The 18,902-nt window shown below is 33.5% G+C and overlaps 1 protein-coding gene across 2 annotated transcripts in view; it reads left to right on the plus strand.

Moving 5' to 3' along the window:
• The window catches only part of LRRIQ1 (leucine rich repeats and IQ motif containing 1), a 197,776-nt gene extending 179,867 nt beyond the window's left edge, over positions 1–17,909 (plus strand). For both annotated transcript variants that reach the window (XM_029204164.1, XM_029204163.1), the window contains one exon: positions 17,692–17,909. In XM_029204164.1, the coding sequence (XP_029059997.1) occupies positions 17,692–17,834 (143 nt within the window). In that variant the 3' untranslated portion in view covers positions 17,835–17,909. The remainder of the gene's footprint in view (positions 1–17,691) is intronic.
• The last annotated feature ends 993 nt before the right edge of the window (positions 17,910–18,902 follow it).

An 18,902-nucleotide genomic window follows, 5' to 3' on the forward strand; every position in this document is an offset into this window, starting at 1 on the left:
ATGGGAATGATACCTACCTTGTAGAGTTGTTTTAGGATCAAATGTAGCACATTTAGAATAGAATCTGGCTCAGAATAAGTGCTTAGTAAATGTTCTTTGTAATTGCTACCCACACATAGCTGTAAAAAAAAAAAAAAATCAATTGAGGTAAGAGTAAGATATTGAAGTCTCTAGTGTCAAGTCACACGGGCTAACGAGCTCAGCTTAAAAGAAATGTACTCTTAATAGTTACTTGACTGAAAACCCTGGCATAGCTTATTACCCATAGAAATCTTTTAACTCTTAAAGTCTTTGGGTCCTAGGCCCCCATGGTCCTGGGCCAACCACTTACAGTCTTGGTATTTTGAAAGCTCTTTTTCCAACAGCTGTCTCTCTCTCAAAATCTTGTCACCTTATTAAAATATTTCTTTTAGCTTTGCAAGCCAAATCTAGAGAGTAGTTTATGGGCTGCAGCTCTAAAATTCTTTCAGCCTTTGAGCTTTTCTAGGTATTTCTCTTTAAATGTTGCTGTAATATTTGTAACATGTATTCTTTACAATTAGATACATTCAGGTTTAAAAACCCTATTCCACCATCACATGTAAGTTGTGTGACCTTGGATAAATTATTTAACCTCTGAGAATGAGTTTATGATCTATAAAATGGAAGTATAATGTCTATCCCATAGAGTTGTAGTGAGGAATAAATAAGTAAAAATATATGTAAAGTATGTGATATATTGCCTAGTAATAAGTAAGGGTTTAAAGTATAGTCCTTGTTGTTTGTATTGTTTGTTATTGTTGTATGTTTTATGTTACTGCTGCATTACTTTAAATAACTTCAAAGTGGAGTTGTCTTCCTTTTCTGTGTGTCAAATAATTCCAGAACCACTGTACTTTCAGCATGCTATCCATCTCAAGCAATACTGTCTTTTCTTAGAGAATTTCCTGGTTTTTTGTCCTTTTCCTTTTAGGTCTTATTGCTCTCTTACAGAAGGCCAAGGGGATCTTCTGCTACCTATCTTTATAATCTATCTAATGACTTGAAAAGAGATGAAAGAGGTCACATTCTTATTTAAAAATGTGCCATTTATAAAATGACCATGCCAAGAAATTTCCTCATTTAGACAATATTTAGATTAAAATATTTGATTTCCTTAAATGGTTTTGGTTTTGGTTTTCTCGATTAATGTTCCCATTTAATACTTAAAATAAAGGATGCATTACAGTAATAATAACTTTATTGCTCTAGCAATTTATAGCTTAACCAATTTCTTTTAATTATCTTTTCTTACTTATAATGATTATTTTTCTTTGATAGCTAATATAAATGAGACTTAGAGAGTTTATTTAATTTGACTTTGGCACAAAAAAAACTTAGCAAGGGAAAGCAGCAACTTGAACCCATCTTTTCTAATTCCAAACTCAGTGCTATATATTGTCTTCTGTTCTTCCTTGGGCCAAAATATATAGCTTAGTAAGAATAGAACATAATTAATGTAGTTCCTCTTATTCATTCATTCAAGAGCCATTTATTGATTGATCATTACTCACTGTATACCTAGTTTAGGTTTCCAGTTGCCGCCTTCTCATCATCTCCGCACTTTCCAGGACATACTCCATTTTCAAAGTTAGCCAGGGACTGAGAATCCACAATACCTCTGTAAGAGTGCATACTCAGCCCCAAATCAGCTTCTTCTTTGAGCATGTCTAAATTCTCATGATATGTAAGCCCTTTTAATATGGTACTGAATTTTCTGAATATGGAAAAAAATATTTTTCGGAAGTAAAACAGCTAATGCTGTTGGAGTGAAGAAGCCTTCTTGGAGGCAATTGACCTGTACCTAGAATGACATTTGGGATTTAAGTAAGGAAAAAAGTGGAAATAAATCCACTAAACAAAGGCAAAGGGTGAAATATATTTGTGAAACTTTGAGGAGTCTGTCTGGACCAGAGGTTCCACATACTGAAGTAATGTAAAATAAGGTTGAATTAAAAATGAAGCCTAGTTTCAGGTAAGTTTGAAAGCAAAGTGGAGGAATTTGACTTTCCTACTGATAATGAGTAACAAATATTTCTGAAAATACCTTAGTGTTTCAGAAAGCCTAAGATCAGTTGAAGAAAGGCCTTCTGAGTCAATCCTAACATTATACAATGACTCCAATATATTGACAAAGTAATTTTACAGCTCTTATCAAAAAAGGTTAATTTGATTATCAAAAGTACAAAGTGAAATATATAGTTTACTAGATGTCAGCGCTCTGTAGTATGTGGAGATTGAGAGACTAAGGTGGTAGCTAAAGCAAAAGTAGATTTCAAGGATGACCATTAAAGTTTACTCCAAATATACTAAGTGCATTCCATTGACATAAATTAAAATTTGCAAGTCAAGAATTATTAGCATGTTATATATTCATGTATGTCTGTATGTATATATGTACATATTTATGTATCTAATTTGTACATAGCTGCAGTATACACACGTAATATGCATTTATAATCCCTCACTGAGTAAACTTAAGACTTAAATGGTGTTGCATATATCTGTGGGTCATTACATAAACCACATCATGGGTACGTAGTGGGTGCAAGCAATTGCATGCCTACAATAAGCAAAGCACTCTACAGATCATTAAGCAAGTACAAAGATGGAGAGGGACAAGAGTTAGAACAGCCAACAGTGTTGAAGGAGAAGAACAAAGTTGGAAGGCCAACACATCCACTTCAATACTTACAATAAAGAAAAAAGCAAATTAAAATGAGATACCACTATACACCTATTAAAGTGGCCAAAATCTAGAACACTGACAAAACCAGATGCTGGCAAAGATGTGGAGCAATAGGGTCTCTCATTCATTGCTAGTGGGAATGCAAAATGGCACAGCCACTTTGGAAGACAGTTTGGCACTCTCTTACAAAACTAAACATACTCTTACCATAAGATCCAGCAGTTTTGCTCCTTGGTATTTACTCAAAGGAGTTGAAAGCTTACGTCCATAGAACAACCCGCACATGGATGTTTATAGCAGCATTATTCATAATTGCCAAAATTTGGAAGCAACCAAGATGTCATTTAGTGGGTGAATGGCTAAATAATCTGTAGTACATGAGATAATGGAATATTGCTCAAGGCTAAAAAGAAATGAGCTACCAAGCCATGAAAAGACATGGAGGAAACTTAATTGCATATTAATAAGTGAAAAAAGTCAATCTGAAAAGGCTACATACTGTATGATTCCAACTATGTGACATTCTTGAAAAGGTAAAATTATGGAAACAGTAAAAATGTCAAAGGTTGTACGGGGTTGGGTGGAAGAAGAATAGGTTGAGCATAAAGGATTTTTAGGGCAGTGAAAATAATCTGTATGATACCGTAATGATGAATATATGCCATTCATTATACATTTTTCCTGACCCATAGAATGTACAAAACCAAAATCCAAGAGTGAACTGTAATGTAAACTGTGGACTTCGGGTGATTATATTTTGTCAATTTAATTTCATCATTTGTAGCAAAGGTACCTCTCTGGTGGGGATGTTGATAATGAAGGAGGCTATTCATGAGTGGGGGCAGGAGGTATATGGGAAGTCTCTGTACCTTCCTCTCAATTTTTCTGTGAACGTGAAACTGCTCTAAAAAAATAATCTTAATAAAAGTGAGGAGGGGAAAAAAGAAAAAACGTGAAAAGAAAAACTCAGAAAGGTGTTCCTTACCAGCTATTGCCTGAGATTTCCTTTGGAATAGGTGGGATTTAGTTTTTAATTTTATAAATAAATTGTCCAGAGCTAAGGATGCAGAAAGTTGTAGAGCTGAGACTCAAATCTGAGTCTCCTGATTCCTAGTGTAAAGATATCAATTGCTTCCCGTCCAACTTGTCTGCATCATGAATGCTTTGCTTCTATCTATCTCAACGTAAAGATGGGACAAAAAGACAATATTATAAATTATGATTTCTTTTTTAAAAAAAGTACAAAGAGGAATTGTATATGCTTAGCACATAGAAAGCACTTAAGAGAATAAATGAATTTATCAGCCATTGTTGCTTTTCTCCTATATCTTATATTCATATCACCTTATTTTTCAATGGATATTATCTTCTCCAGAACAAGGGAAAACATTTCCATTAACATTTTATGTCCTTCTCTCTAAACTGTTTGTATGAGATTTATACTAGTAAATGGTTACAGATTTTAAAGAAAGGTTGTAATATGTTATAAATAGCACTCTATTATGGAATTCAGTCAACATGAAGACGGAATTTTGAAGGACTTAGCCTCTATCAGGGAGGAAAATCTAAACACTTTATTTCAGATTCCATTGGCCACAACAGTGTGGTACTAATTTTCCATGTTTCTTGTTTATTCTCCTTCTCCCCTGCTAGTGTGTATGTTCCAGGGGGGCAGGGAATTTAACGGAGTATCCTTGGTGCCTAGACTAACTCTGGCACATGGTAGGGCCTTTGACGTATATTTGACGAATGAATTAATGTATGAATGAATGAATATGGCCATCCTTTAGCTGCATTAGAGCCAGAAAAGAAAATATCTGACATTTTTTTCGAGTTCCGTAGCGGGAGGCAGGCTGTACTGACAAAGAAGGTGGGTAGAAGGTTTACTGTTTGGTAGACATTCAAGTATCTGCCAAGGCTTCTAAAAGCACCTGGCCTGTTCAAACTCCTGGTACTATTATCATTAAAGAGGACAATCTACCTAAATGGCAAGGATTTCCTTCTGGGTGAGTCTTTCAAACAGCCCAGATCATGAGCTGCGAGTTCCCATAGATCTAGCCTACATGAAGCCAATCCTGTCATTTGTTCATTCAAAAATATGTACGGAGTGCTCCTTGAAGGCCATCGCATCATACAGGGGAAAGAGTGCTGAGCATAATTCTGGCCTTCATGGAGTTATAATCTACATAAATATCTACTGTGACAGTCTGGGTCCAATCAGGAGATAGTTATTGTAAAGTAGGTTAAACAGGGAAAGCTTAAGTGTTACTTATGCTAAAGGAACAAGTATAAAATATAAGGAATGGTATATCCTAGGGCTGAGGAAGAGCACCCAAGTAAGATAAACTTGGAAGTTTGGACTTCATTGGAGAAGGTGTGGTTTGGCCACTGAATAGCAGAGAAGTTCTTGGTTTAGCCAGACCAAGGCTGGTCTGGGGTTACAGGGCAACTCTCTGGAGTAAAGGAGGGGGACAGGTGATGAGCAGTGGGTAGCGTGGGCAGTGAGTGGACTTGATAAGGGCAGAAGGTGTGCAGGCTTTGTTTCCCTGTGGAGAGGACAGCACACGGGTTATGGTTAGGTCGAAGCTGCAGGGTTGCAGAGGGATCATGTTCTGGGCCTGTGGCTCAGGCAGCCTGTATCAGAGGGCCTCAAACCCACAAGGCCAACCCCACCACCTCCATCTATGCCAGAAATTGCAAAGCCTCTTCCTCTGGCAGTGACCCGTCAGTACCCTCTACTGAGAAGGCTTCACGTTTTTCTCACTTTAAAGGAGAAATGCTTAAAGGAATTCTTTTATCACGAAACATGTAATGAAGGGTGTATTCATTGCTAAGAGGCAATACATTGATAACTGACACATATGCATGTACTAAATTACTAGTCTCTGAATACAGTCATTTATATATATATGTGTATATGAATTATCAGTATATGTATGAAAAATATCCTTATAAAAATAAGTTGGACTCACTGTTCTCCCAAGGAGATTCACAACTTGGACCAAATTAAGACCTAGTATTATTTTACTCAGGGTGTCTTAGGCTAAAAATCATGTTTAATTGAGAAAAATTGCAAAAAAATTTTTGCAATTGAGAAAAACTGAGAAGTATAAGAAGACCTCAAATTGTTAAGATAATGTTGTCCCATCATTCTCTTTCTTCTAAGTTTTAGAAACTATTGAAACTTCCAGCCTATAAAGCCATGTCATTAACTAGGGAAAACAATTAACTAGGGAATGACTTTAATAAAGTATAGCATAGCTCTTACTAAACTGGAATTGTGAAGCACAGAGGTGAGAGATGATTGATATGTCAATTGCATTTTTTTTTTTTTTTTTTTTTTTTTTGCGTTATGCGGGCCTCTCACTGTCGTGGCCTCTCCCGTTGCAGAGCACAGGCTCCGGATGCGCAGGCTCAGCGGCCATGGCTCACAGGCCCAGCCGCTCCCCTGCATGTGGGATCCTCCCGGACCCGGGCACGAACCCGTGTTCCCTGCATCGGCAGGCGGACTCTCAACCACCGCGCCACTAGGAAAGCCCGTCAATTGCATTTTTAAACACACTGAGAGACAGTGTGGTATTGGTAAGAGTATGTGTTAAGAGATTGAGAAGTCAGTTTCTAGTTCTGCCCTGGCTCCTCACCAGCTTGTTTGTGACCTTAGGTTTGGGAGGAAAAGGTACCCTGGAATAGTGGAAAGAAATTTGGAGAAGGACGGATTGAATTTGAATCCCATTTCTCACACATATGTTTTTGTGAGCTTAGATGAGATACTTCATGTTCGGTTTGTTCATTTAGAAAATATCCTGGGACTTCCCTGGTAGTCCAGTGGTTAAGACTCCACACTCCCAATGCAGGGGGTCCGGGTTCGATCCCTGGTCAGGGAAATAAATCCCACATGCCGCAACTAAGACCGGGCGCAGCCAAATAAATAAATAAATATTTTAAAAAGTATATATATGGGCTTCCCTGGTGGTGCAGTGGTTGAGAGTCCGCCTGCCGATGCAGGGGATACGGGTTCGTGCCCCGGTCCGGGAAGATCCCACATGCCGCGGAGCGGCTGGGCCCGTGAGCCATGGCCACTGAGCCTGCACGTCCGGAGCCTGTGCTCCGCAACGGAAGAAGCCACAACAGTGAGAGGCCCACGTACAGCAAAAAAAATAACTAAATAAAATAAAATAAAATAAAAAATATATATCCTGCTGAAAATTAGATGAGTATATAAATATATATTTTGTGTTCATGTGGGAAGGGGGGGAGAAAAACAAACATAAATGAGATCCAAGAATTCTTATAGCTTTAAAATTCCATAATCTGCAACTAAAACAATAAAACTTTATATATGACAATTTTCCAATTAGAAGGCAACAGAAGCTATTATTTCTAATGTTTTATTGTATGAAAATCATGTCTGTAACTGAAAATTTTCTCCATGCCAGAATACTTTTAAATGACCCTGATTTTAATCATTGCTTGAATTATCTCTGATTACTTGAGCTAAGCAGTCAACTGAGATGGGAAATAAATAAATCTTTCTTTTAAATGTTTTCTAAATAAAGATCAGAAAGGGCTTCCCTGGTGGCGCAGTGGTTGAGAGTCCGCCTGCCGATGCAGGGGACACGGGTTCGTGCCCCGGTCCGGGAAGATCCCACATGCCACGGAGCGGCTGGGCCCGTGAGCCATGGCCACTGAGCCTGCGCGTCCAGAGCCTGTGCTCCGCAACGGGAGAGGCCACAACAGTGAGAGGTCACAACAGTGAGAGGCCCGAGTACCGCAAAAAAAAAAAAAAAAGACCAGAAAATTCCATCCTCTATGAGAAATGATGGCTATTTCATAAAATCAAGTTGAATTTTAAAAATCTAGGAGTGCTTCTAAAACTCAACATGCTTACTAAAATAATTTGGCTTAAGAATATTCTACAGTAAATGCTTACTTAGTAGTTGATATCTTAATGTCCCAATACATTTTTTTTAAAAGACAAAAACTTTTCCTATTGAGAACCCAGTCAACATTTCATAGGGTGGTATTTGGAAATTACCTTTAGCTTAATCTTTAGCTAGATAGTTACTTTTTAGAAAGAAGTTGCTTGTAAATTTTAAATTAAGTAGGGAACCAGCTATAGGCCTACAGGTAGGAGGTAGTTTAATAAATAGGTTATCCTGAAAGTAATTAGTAAAGCCTATAAAATTTTGTACAAATATAAATTGTTATTACAGGAAAAGCAAAGGAATTGCATGTTAGGCAGCTATCCTCATTAAAAGAAATTTCAGTTTTTCAACTTAGAGGACTGTGTGAAAGGTGGCCTTGGTTGGGAGATTGGGATTGACATATATACACTAACATGTATAAAATGGATAACTAATAAGAACCTGCTGTATAAAAAAATAAATAAAATTTTTAAAAATGAAAAAAAAAGAGGTGGCCTTCATTTTAAATCTGATTATTCTCATGCAGAATATTAATTAGAGAACCAGGCCTGCAGTCTCTCCTGAAGGAAGCAGTGTTATGTTTTGAAAATTCTAGTATATTTATGGGCAAAAACCAGAAGGAGAGAGAGGATTTCTCTCTTTTTTTAGGGGATCTCTTTTAAAAATAAGGCTAATAACGTTAGAAATACTTTAAGTCCACCCTGAATGAATTGTACCTCTGAAGTTATTTGTGGCTGTTTTAATCAATGAACATTTAATGAACACATTATATATTATATATATTATATATTAGGCATGATTCTATCTCTAATAGAGATGATTTCAAATTCAATTAAATATCAAAATTCTAAATTTTTTAAAAATACAAGTAAGCTTGTGTACCTTATACTTAATATAGCAAATATTACAAATTTTTAAAAAAGTAATGCTTAAATTTATTTTCAAAAATTGTCTTATTATTTTCAAAAACATGAACAATATATCTTATGTGAAATAGCTTTGGTTTTTCTCTCTGAAAGTATTAATAACAAGTTTCATCCAACACAAAGATGTGTTAATGAATGGCAATGTTAATTTTTAATGTGGTAGGACCCACATCTCTGGTCAAGAGCAGTCTCTCTCCACTCCTACAGTAAGGAAACTTGATTGGGTGAATACAGTTGTAAATATAGTTATAAATGACTTTAATTTATGAATACTAGTCACTGATGCTTCACTGGTGAATTTATCTCCCCATTTTGTCATCTTGCTGCTCTCCAAGCCTTCTGCCACCCTACTCCTAACCTGAATCTCCTTTGAAATTTCCGTTTTTCAAGGCTCCAAGTTCCCTAACTAGCATTTTGACCATTTTGGCAGCTCTGCTACTTCCAACTGATTCCCTACATTCCATAACTTAAATTTACAAATCAATTAATTCCTCACTGGATGTTTAGAAACGTTTTACATTTAACTTAATTTTCTGTCACATAGGGTGATCAAAAGGTGAGTGAAAGTTATGTTTAATTATGTCCTTACCTGCATATTTTTTAGTATAGACTGAAACTATATATTTTTAAAAAATTGAGTTTTGGTTCAATTGTCCACTGCTTAACTAGCATATTGATTTTACTTGTACATGGCCTTTAGAAACTCTAGGTAGCTATGTAATTCTGATACACTGTCCTCATATACTTTCTTAAAGAAAAAAAACATGTAGTTTCTAATATTCCATGTCTATCTTTGTAAAGTTCAAAGGGGACACTCATTAATGTTATTTTATTAAAGTATATGTTCATGTAATTCAGCCCAAATCATTCAAATATGGGAGTGTTCTTTGAAGGACTTCAGAAATTCTGGTAACACCTACTTTACAAAGACCTTGACAGGTGAACAGAAAGACAGTGACATAAGTGAAGGATAAGAAAGTCTGAAAAAAGTCTTTTGATAAAGTAATTCTTAAATTAAAAAATCATGTTGGAAGGGGAGGGATTAATAGGTGAAGCACAGAAAACTTCTAGGGCAGTGAAAATACTCTCTATGATACCATAATGATGAATAAATGTCATTATATGTTTGTCCAACCCACAGAATTTCAATACCAAGAGCGAGCCATAATGTAAGCTCTAAACTTCGGGTGATTATGATATAGTTTAATCAACGTAACAAATGTACCTCTCTGGGGAATGTCAATAATGGGGATGGCTGTGCATATATGCAGGCCAAGTGTACATGGGAAATCTCTGTACCTTTACCTCAATTTTGCTGTGAACCTTAAACTGCTCTTTTTAAAAAAATAAAGGCTTAATAATAAAGAAAAAAAATCATGTTAAGGGTTATGATATAATACATAGATACAGGTAAGATATAGATATGGATACAGATAAAGAAATATCTTTCTGTTGTTGTTCCTCAGCTTACAGAAATTAAGGATAGTATTGTTTTTCATTTATACATTTTATTCAATTTTAGTTCATAGGCCTATTTCCCATAATGGACAGTTCTTTCCATTACAAGACATGCAAAAACAGATACACATCTCACATTTGCTGCCTAATGATTTTCTTTATGGTACTGTTATATTAGAAGCATACTTTATTTCTTAAAATTAAAAAAGATATTGTCTTCTTTTTAATAAAACTTAGTCATGTAAAGCCAAGTTTCACTTGTGTTACTGTCACTTACTTTGGGGCAAATACTTTAACTGCATTGCCTCAGTTTCCCCATTTTTAAAATGAGGGTGATATGTATCGTGCACAGTTTTATTGAGGATTAAATGAGATGGTGAATAAAAAATGCCAAGCCAGGGCCTGGAACATAATGGACTCCTAATCCCTGCTACTCCTTCAGTATGACATTTTCAGGAAGGTTATGAGTAAATGGACATTGGCAGAATTGAAGACAAATGCATGATGAGAAAATGTGGACGATAGCACATAATAGTCTTTTAATAGACTTGATAGTAAGTAATATAATTGTGTACAAGCAAAAATACTGTTGATGCTAAATGCACAATAAAGAGGTTGTTAAAAAGCACACTGTAGTAATACCTTTAATTAACTGGCATACTTATAAATGATGGCGGTCTGCCCACAAAATCTTCTTATAAAATAATTCCACAATACCACTATCTATGTCAATTGTTGGAAAATTTCATAGTAGACGTAAAAATTGACTTACCAGATTTCCCATTTAAAATATTCAAACTTTACTCCTGCTCTAGATGTTATATTTTTCCCCAGATAAAAATAAGGTAAAAATAAGATTTTTATAAATAACTGTGGCCAAGTTAAACTTTTTTGTTCTGTGTATAATAAAATCTGGCTTTCTTTATCCTCTTGTTTCTTAGCTGAAGAGTTTGATTTTAAAGTAACACATCAGTAAAGAATCTTAGAGCTACATCATAGAATTACTATTTTAAAAAAATTTTGTTCAGCAAGAGCTTGTCTCTAACAATGTAAAATTTAAACTTTAAGGCTTTTATTTTATTATTGCTTAAACCATTAACTCTGATTTTTCTAGGTCTCAATTTTTTTGGCAGGAACTTTAATACAGATTTGTTAGGTCTTAATATTTTGTCCCTGAATAGACAAATACATTAACATTAACACTTCAACCCTTCAAATATTCCCATAATCAGAACTGGATAGTCAAAATTAATTACTATTATACCAAGAGCATGTTTACGTGGTTGCTGGAAACATCCAACAGACATATATTAAAATTCTAGCACAGAGTAGGGCACATAATAAATAGCTGTTGATTTAATGTCCTTTAACAGCTAGCTCAATACAGCCCGTTTCCAGGACCCGAGACAGTTTAATGAAACAGTCAACAATGATTCCAGACAGTTAAATATAACAGTTATTAGTAACCACAGAATAATGTTTACAGATCTAAAACAGTAGTTAGTTTCACCAGCAGTTGACATTATCCAGAGAAAGACAAATCTCAACTGTACTTGTGTGAGAGAACTAGTTGTACATATGTCAACTACATTTATTCTTTGTAAGAAAACAAAAGAAAAACCCAACTTACACACATTTTAACAGTTTTGAGGACAGGATCCATGTATGCTCTATTGATAATAGATTAAAGCATCATGTTTCTAACTGTAATATTTTAGTTCTTACCCCTTTCCTTCATAAATAAATAGCTTGACTTTGACTTTTTTTTTTTTTTTGGTTGTCGCTTTCCAACCGATTTCTTACACTAGCTAATGTGGTGCAAAAATAAATGGGTATGGTCAAATGTGAAATGCATTTGTCAAATGAATGAAACTGAAGTGCAATAATATAATAAATCCTCAGGCGAGTCATGTTTATTGTTGCCAAATGTCTCCCTGCTAAGAACTAATATGCATGAAAAGGGATAATGAAAGTTTCCATGAAAAGTTTTTGGGAAACCTATCCACAAGTCTTCACTATCTGGGAATGTGGAAATAAGTATTTGTTTTATACAAGTTCCATATGAGGATTGTAAGGATGGAATTATGAGAATAGAGTGAAATAGAAAGCAACTGTAGTATGATGGTTACTAATATTACTTGGCGCATGGAGGAATATTGACAGGGAAGCTTCATTGAAAGGCAGAGTGCCTGCTACATAATGGGCACTAAGTAAATACATATTGAATGAATGTGTAAATAAAAGGAAGAGTTTAAATTCAAGCTTTCAAAGACTCCAAGTGATCTTGAAAATCTAATTTAGGTTTTAAATATTTAAATTCCAAAGGATAACTGCACAGTGATAAACATTTGGGAATTTACTTAAAATGCATATTTTTGCTATATGTTTACTCTTGGCAAAATTAATTAACATGGGAAAATGAGGGGTAAGACAAGATTATTAGAAATTAGAGTGTTATATAAAAACTGGGTTGTTTCAAAGGAATATGCATATCAATTAAGGGTAAAAAATGCTCTCAATTATTAGCATAATTCATGCCATTACTCCTTAATTACAAATGCTTATGGACACTTAGTTGTAAGTATAATAAAATTGAATAGAGTCGTGAAGAGAATAATTTTAGAATGACTGGAGAATTTGGGAACAGACCTTTTCTGAATTGACAAGAAAAACGGGACATATGACCTGATTTTTTAGAACCAACTGTGTGCAGAAGAAAATAGATGCCTAGATGACTTATAGATTTGTTAAATTTCATTCTTAATTCCTTACTGAGTTACACTTTTTATTACCTAGTCAATTTAGGAGGTTAAATACACAAGTATCTACTAGTTTGGTGGGAAGCCAGAAAAGCCAGGACAGAATAGTTATTTAAGGGTCACGTGACAGAAGGCAAATCTAATTCTGAAAAAATCACAAAACCAATTTAGATTTTATAACCAAAAAATAAATCATTCAAAAAAAGTTCCTCCAGAAAAAAAATTAAAACAACCTTGTTTTATTAGTCAATATTATTGACTAATATTTTATTAGTTGACTAATTGACTAATAATTTTATTATCAATATTAGTATAAGAACCACCGGATTTAAAGAAACAAAATAGTATTTTTAGCACCACATTCTAGCCATCCTTGTCTGTGCAAACACACCTCTAAGAAGAAATCAACACAATAGTATGTTAAAAATAATAAAACCTGGGGAAACACTGTATACTATAGGGAGGCCTCAAAGATTCTAGATCAAATATGAATGGTAGCTATTATTAAAAGATGAAGAAATGGGCAAAATACAAAAGTAAAAATCTACATTGTATAACAAAATAAGATACCCTACCCTATATGATATGTATTAGATTTTATGCTCATTAGGAATTGTTTTTTCAAAATAAATGTACATAGACAAAGCAAATTATATGTGTCATGTTGATTTAAAAAGAAACATCAGGCATCATGATTTTTAGCAACAATAACAAATACTGTGGATATTTTTGTGACTATCAAATGTACCAAACCTAACTGGTTTGCTTTTTTATATGTCTCTTAAATATTGGGTAAGAAGGATAACTATAAATGTCATTTTCCAATTGGGATTTCAAGAAACAGGGAAATTTTATTAGTATTTTTATAAGTTATAGAGAAAGCTTCTATTCACTGAAAAAGCTTGAAAACAATTTCAAAAACAAGCAAAATCACCATGTTACACTGAGGCAATCTGAATGTGATATAAACAACCTGTTTATTTGTTTTATTTTCATTCTTAGTGTTAGACTTTATCTATCTATAAATACTCATTATAATTCAAGGCTGGATATAGCAATAGCCTTAAAAAGCAACTGTTATTTGAACACTGTAATATCTACCTCAGCCTCAAACTTGCCCAGTGTAACTCACTCACAGCACTTAAATTGATGTAAACGCTTTGCTGCTAAAAATTTGTTCTGGTCACTTTCATTAAAATGTTGAATTTTTTTCCTTCATGCTTTACTTCTGCTGTATCTGCTGTTAAGGAGTACAATATGGGAAGGACTTTGAAATGATTTCTATATCCAGACACATAGTGTATCGACAAAAATCCGATGACGTATTACTATACATCATGAAATTTCTATTTTAACCTGTTTAAGGAAGTTTTTCTTATTCATACCAGGAGAGTCATTCAAAGCATTTTACATATTAAATTACTTATCAAAACACAGCATATATAGACCTTGACATTTGTTAAAGAACCAAGGATTTAACCCCTCCAAAATTTTAAAGGACCAGAACAAATCTTTAGCAGAACACAGATTATGTGGCAAGCAGTAAGTTACTTGAAGATAGAGTGTACTTATCAACACATACTTTCAGCATATATGTAAGAGACTGATTGGTTGATTTGTATGGTCACCTGCAAATATGCAGCCTACTGTTGTTTAAAAAAATGTAAAATCTGTAACAATAATGTTGCAGGAAAGAGAACAAAACTGGCAAAGATCCTTTAGTTATAATTTTTTTATTCCAGGAACCCATCAGTAGGTCTAGCTCTAATATCCATTTTTTGAGGCAAGATTCTCTCACTATTGTATTTTCATGTGGGTAAGTAATTTCAGAATGATTATACATTGACTGTATTAAATTGCTTCTTTATTTTCTTTTTTTCATTTCTAGAGTAATCATAGGACAAAGTAACAGCTTTGCAATGAATGCCAATATGTGGTTCCTTCGTAGATCTGTTGCTTTACTCCTCAATGTTTCTGTATATCTGGTGGTTCAAGAATTTATATGATAACAAAGACTCTCACTATATGCAATGAGAGAATAAGCTATATCGATTACTGCTCAAATTGTTTATTTACATGTAGCAAAACAATAAAATGCAAGCTTATTTAATCACATCTAAAATATTGTTTTTTAAAAAGCTATATATTCACATAAGTATTTATGTAATTTTAAAGACTAATTTCCTACAGCGTTTTCATTCCACAGAAAATGTACTTCAAACTTGTTATAAAGCTGTCTTGTAGTATCACACAATATGTTTTTAAAATTATAATTATTTGCTGAAGGAATTACACTAAACAATGAAAAATATACAAGCTGCCTTTTAAATATAGGGTTACACTGTGGATGAGTACAAAAAGCCTTGAAGATTCATCAACAGCTTCAAAATAACAGAGACAACAGAACAGTATTAGGGAAAAAATGTGCCATACGGTAAATTTGTAGTCAATAGAAAAATTCTTTAGAATGCAGAAACACTGTTAAGAATGAGGATTTGGTCTACAGAAAAGTTATGCTGTAATGCAATTCACTTTAATTTTGAAATTATTTTAGAAGTATATGAAATTATCTTTAAATATTTCAATGCTTTGTACAGAAAGTGCCACCTTTCTTACATATTATTTGCCATCTTTGATAAGAAGTTTATATTAAGAATAAAGGCATTAAATAATACATCTATCTATTATTAAGATACTTCCATCAAAAATATTAACCAATAATGGAGCTATGTTATTGAATTATATTTTAAAACATATAGTTATTTCTACTTATTACCTTGAGTAATGCTTGCAAGGAACTTGATTTAGCTTTCACTATTGGAACAAAACATTTGTTAGCCATTTGTGGAAATTCGCTTACTCTTTTATTAATCTCTAGTTTTTTATCTTCATTAAATGTACCTGAATTTTAAATATGTCCCAATAGCTCTTCATTTCTCAATCCTCTCTGCCTCCCTGCCCATCAAGCCCCAGCTTTCTCCCTTGATAATGTGCTCTCATAAATAGGTACTTGTTATCCAGGAAATAGTTTATTCATCAAAGAATTTTTACTTGCTAGGGCAAGGTGAGGGTTTACTGTTACTGTTGTTTTTTTTAAAATAGACCAAAGTAGACGTTCCATTCTGTTATTTGGTTAAAAAAATGTATATATATATATATTTCCAATATGGAACTAGCAAATAGAGGACAAGCTTTGAGGATGCTTTCTTAGTTTTTTAGGCCACTATTTTATCATTAGGAAATTCTTGCTTTTATGTAGCAGTAGCATTCCTGTTGCTTGAAAGAGTTCTTGCAGTTCTTGAAGTTTCAAAGAGGATACTGACTGACTTACTGCGGGTAGTTTAACACAGGCTAAATCTGGCTGGCACATAGAAGCCAACTTCACTTGGTATCTCTCTTGTTTGTCTCTTTGCTGAGATTGTCTTCATGAGGGCCAGCTGTGAAGGTCTCTAAACTGCACTCTCTTCTATCTCTTAATTCCATCACAGACTTCTGCCTATAGTCATAGGCATCAGCCTTTCTGTGCCTAGATTACCATTTCCTAAAACAATAGCTTTTAATTTTTTTCCCTGCCTTTTAGTAACATTTTCTGTATGGACTAAAAGTAAAATATGCTCCCTTTATAGAGGCTCATTAACTCCTTTGAATTTGTTTTCCTAATCATAGTTTTAAGATTAAAAATCAAAAAGCAATACTCTGTTTTAAAAAACCTTTTAAATATAAGATGGACTTTTACAATCAATTTTCACCATCATGTTGCATCAAATTTGAAATTACAGACCAATTTCCACAAACGGTCTAATGTTTTCAAACCTTTCTATTTGGACATATATTTTTAAAATATTTTAAAATTTAGTTGGAGAAGTATTAATCCAGAAAAAAATTTTTTGATATATTTCCCTCTAAACTTATTTAAAGCACAAAATCATCACAACGAAGAAGAGTCACGTGGTTTGAACCTTTGCCTCGAACCAGGACTGAGGGAGCTCTGGAATGCCTCACTTTGCTGCTTCTCAAATCGTTTCCCCACTGATACATCCCTGTGCACTTGCTTAATCCTCAGGAGATTTGAAGCAGACGATCATAATTCTTTAATAGTATTCTTGATACGGCATCTTGGGGTCTTGCCGAGTAAAACATTCCTAATCTGCTATCCCATTCTTGCAACTACTATGTGCTTTTAACCCTATAACAATTTTTGTTACTTTTTTCTGGATAAATTCTAACTTGTTGAATGTAAATAATTATTTCTTCCATCTTATAGCACCTGCTTACAAAGCATTCTCCCAGGTCTAACCACCATTGCAATATAATCAGAAAGTTAATCTTCACAACAACCCTGTAATGCATGATCATTTCCCTCATTTATAAAACTAAGGCTCAGAAAGGCTGTAACCTGTCCAGTCACAAAGCTGTGTTTTATGCAGCCAGACTAGAAACCATGAATATCTTTAGATTCTGCATCTAATATCCTTTCCATTTTGCCAAGGTTTATTTTTCTGAAAAAGTTCTTAATTCAATAGGACTATTTCTAAAACTAATTTTAACATATTCATTGTTTATGAAATATAAACAATTATAAAAATTTAAACTATGAAAACATAAATGTAAATATCTAGAAACTAAGACATATCATTTCATAGTCTTGAAATACCAGGGACATTTGGATTGTAGATAGAAGGAAATTGTTATATCTGTTTAATTTTTTAAGTCAGTTTCTTTCATTTAACCTAAATACAATTATACTAAACTTTGATTATATTATTTTGCAAACAAAAAGGAAACTCAATATACTTTTTTTAAACTGAAAGATCATACAGTTCTAAAATGCATGTGATTGACAAATATATTTCTTTTAAATATAATTTTACTTGGATCAAGTTAAGTGAAAGTGAACATTTAATGTCACTGTCTAGGTTGTTCAGTTAAGGGAATACTTGCATCGATGATAACAAATACAAGACCTTCTAAGAAAGAACGTATATCATTCCGTGACAATCCTGTACAACTCAGTGGTGGATGGGGAAGTGGCAAAAAGAAGGTGAAAACTTCAAACTAATCCTTCAAGCTTCAGCATTCAAAGCATATGGCACACGGTTTCTTTTCAAGAGATCTGTGGATAACTGGTCATATTACCAATCGGATACAAGGTTTTAAGTGTATTTAATTTGTATTATTATACATATTTCACGATTCTGTTTTCTGATGGATTTCTCTTATTTTCCATCTGTAAAATACAGTTTTGCTGTTGTTCCTGTGTTCATATGGAATGGCTTCCAGAAATTAATTCTTGAAATATTGTAATGGAATTTGCATATCCAATTTTTTTTATTTAAAATGTTTATTACACATGTACTAGAGATGGTTTTTGTAACCAATAATAAATTGTAATACCATAAATATTATCATAAGAGAATATAACTGTATTTTATTGGACCATTTATAGTACTAATGGATCATTAATGTATTAATAAACTTTATTTGACTATATTATTATAATTGGATATTTCAAAGATAAATTGACATGTAAATTAATTCAGAATAGAAAATGAAAATAGCCTTTTTCTTTTACTTTGTCATCTTAAATAGATTAATGTTAAGAAAATATACATCCCATTTAAATTTCAATGACATAAATTTAAATATTTATCAACTTAATGATTGGATATTTTATTGTAATGTTTCATTCTTATCATTTATAAAGGGTAGATGCTCATTCTGGTTCATTAATATTATTCTTCTGACTCAAAAATACTCTATAATTTTAATTTTTAATGTGCCTTAAAATAATTATCGTTAAAAAATCTTTTCAACTTTTCAAACCCCAGTCTTATAATTTTGTAATGTTAATATATTTTCTAAAATTACAGATGAGTTTTATTAAACTCTTACTATTGTGCAGTCAATATTCTGTGATAGCTTAGTAAATCTAATGTGCAAAATGCTGCATTTACCTTTCATGCTCCTTAGCATCTTTAACTCTCCTGAGTCTGGGGCTTTTTTCACGAAGCTAAGTTCTCCAGTGACTTTCCAGTCTGTTGCTGTGTAATACGATCCAGTGAACTTTAATTTTGTTTTGTTTTGCTTTTCCTACTCTTTATTGAAATATTTCATTTAAAAATGATTA

Source organism: Monodon monoceros, unplaced genomic scaffold, assembly GCF_005190385.1.
Source record: "Monodon monoceros isolate NGI ecotype Baffin Bay Population unplaced genomic scaffold, NGI_Narwhal_1 Super_Scaffold_6, whole genome shotgun sequence".
In the NCBI taxonomy this organism is placed as follows: Eukaryota; Metazoa; Chordata; class Mammalia; order Artiodactyla; family Monodontidae; genus Monodon; species Monodon monoceros.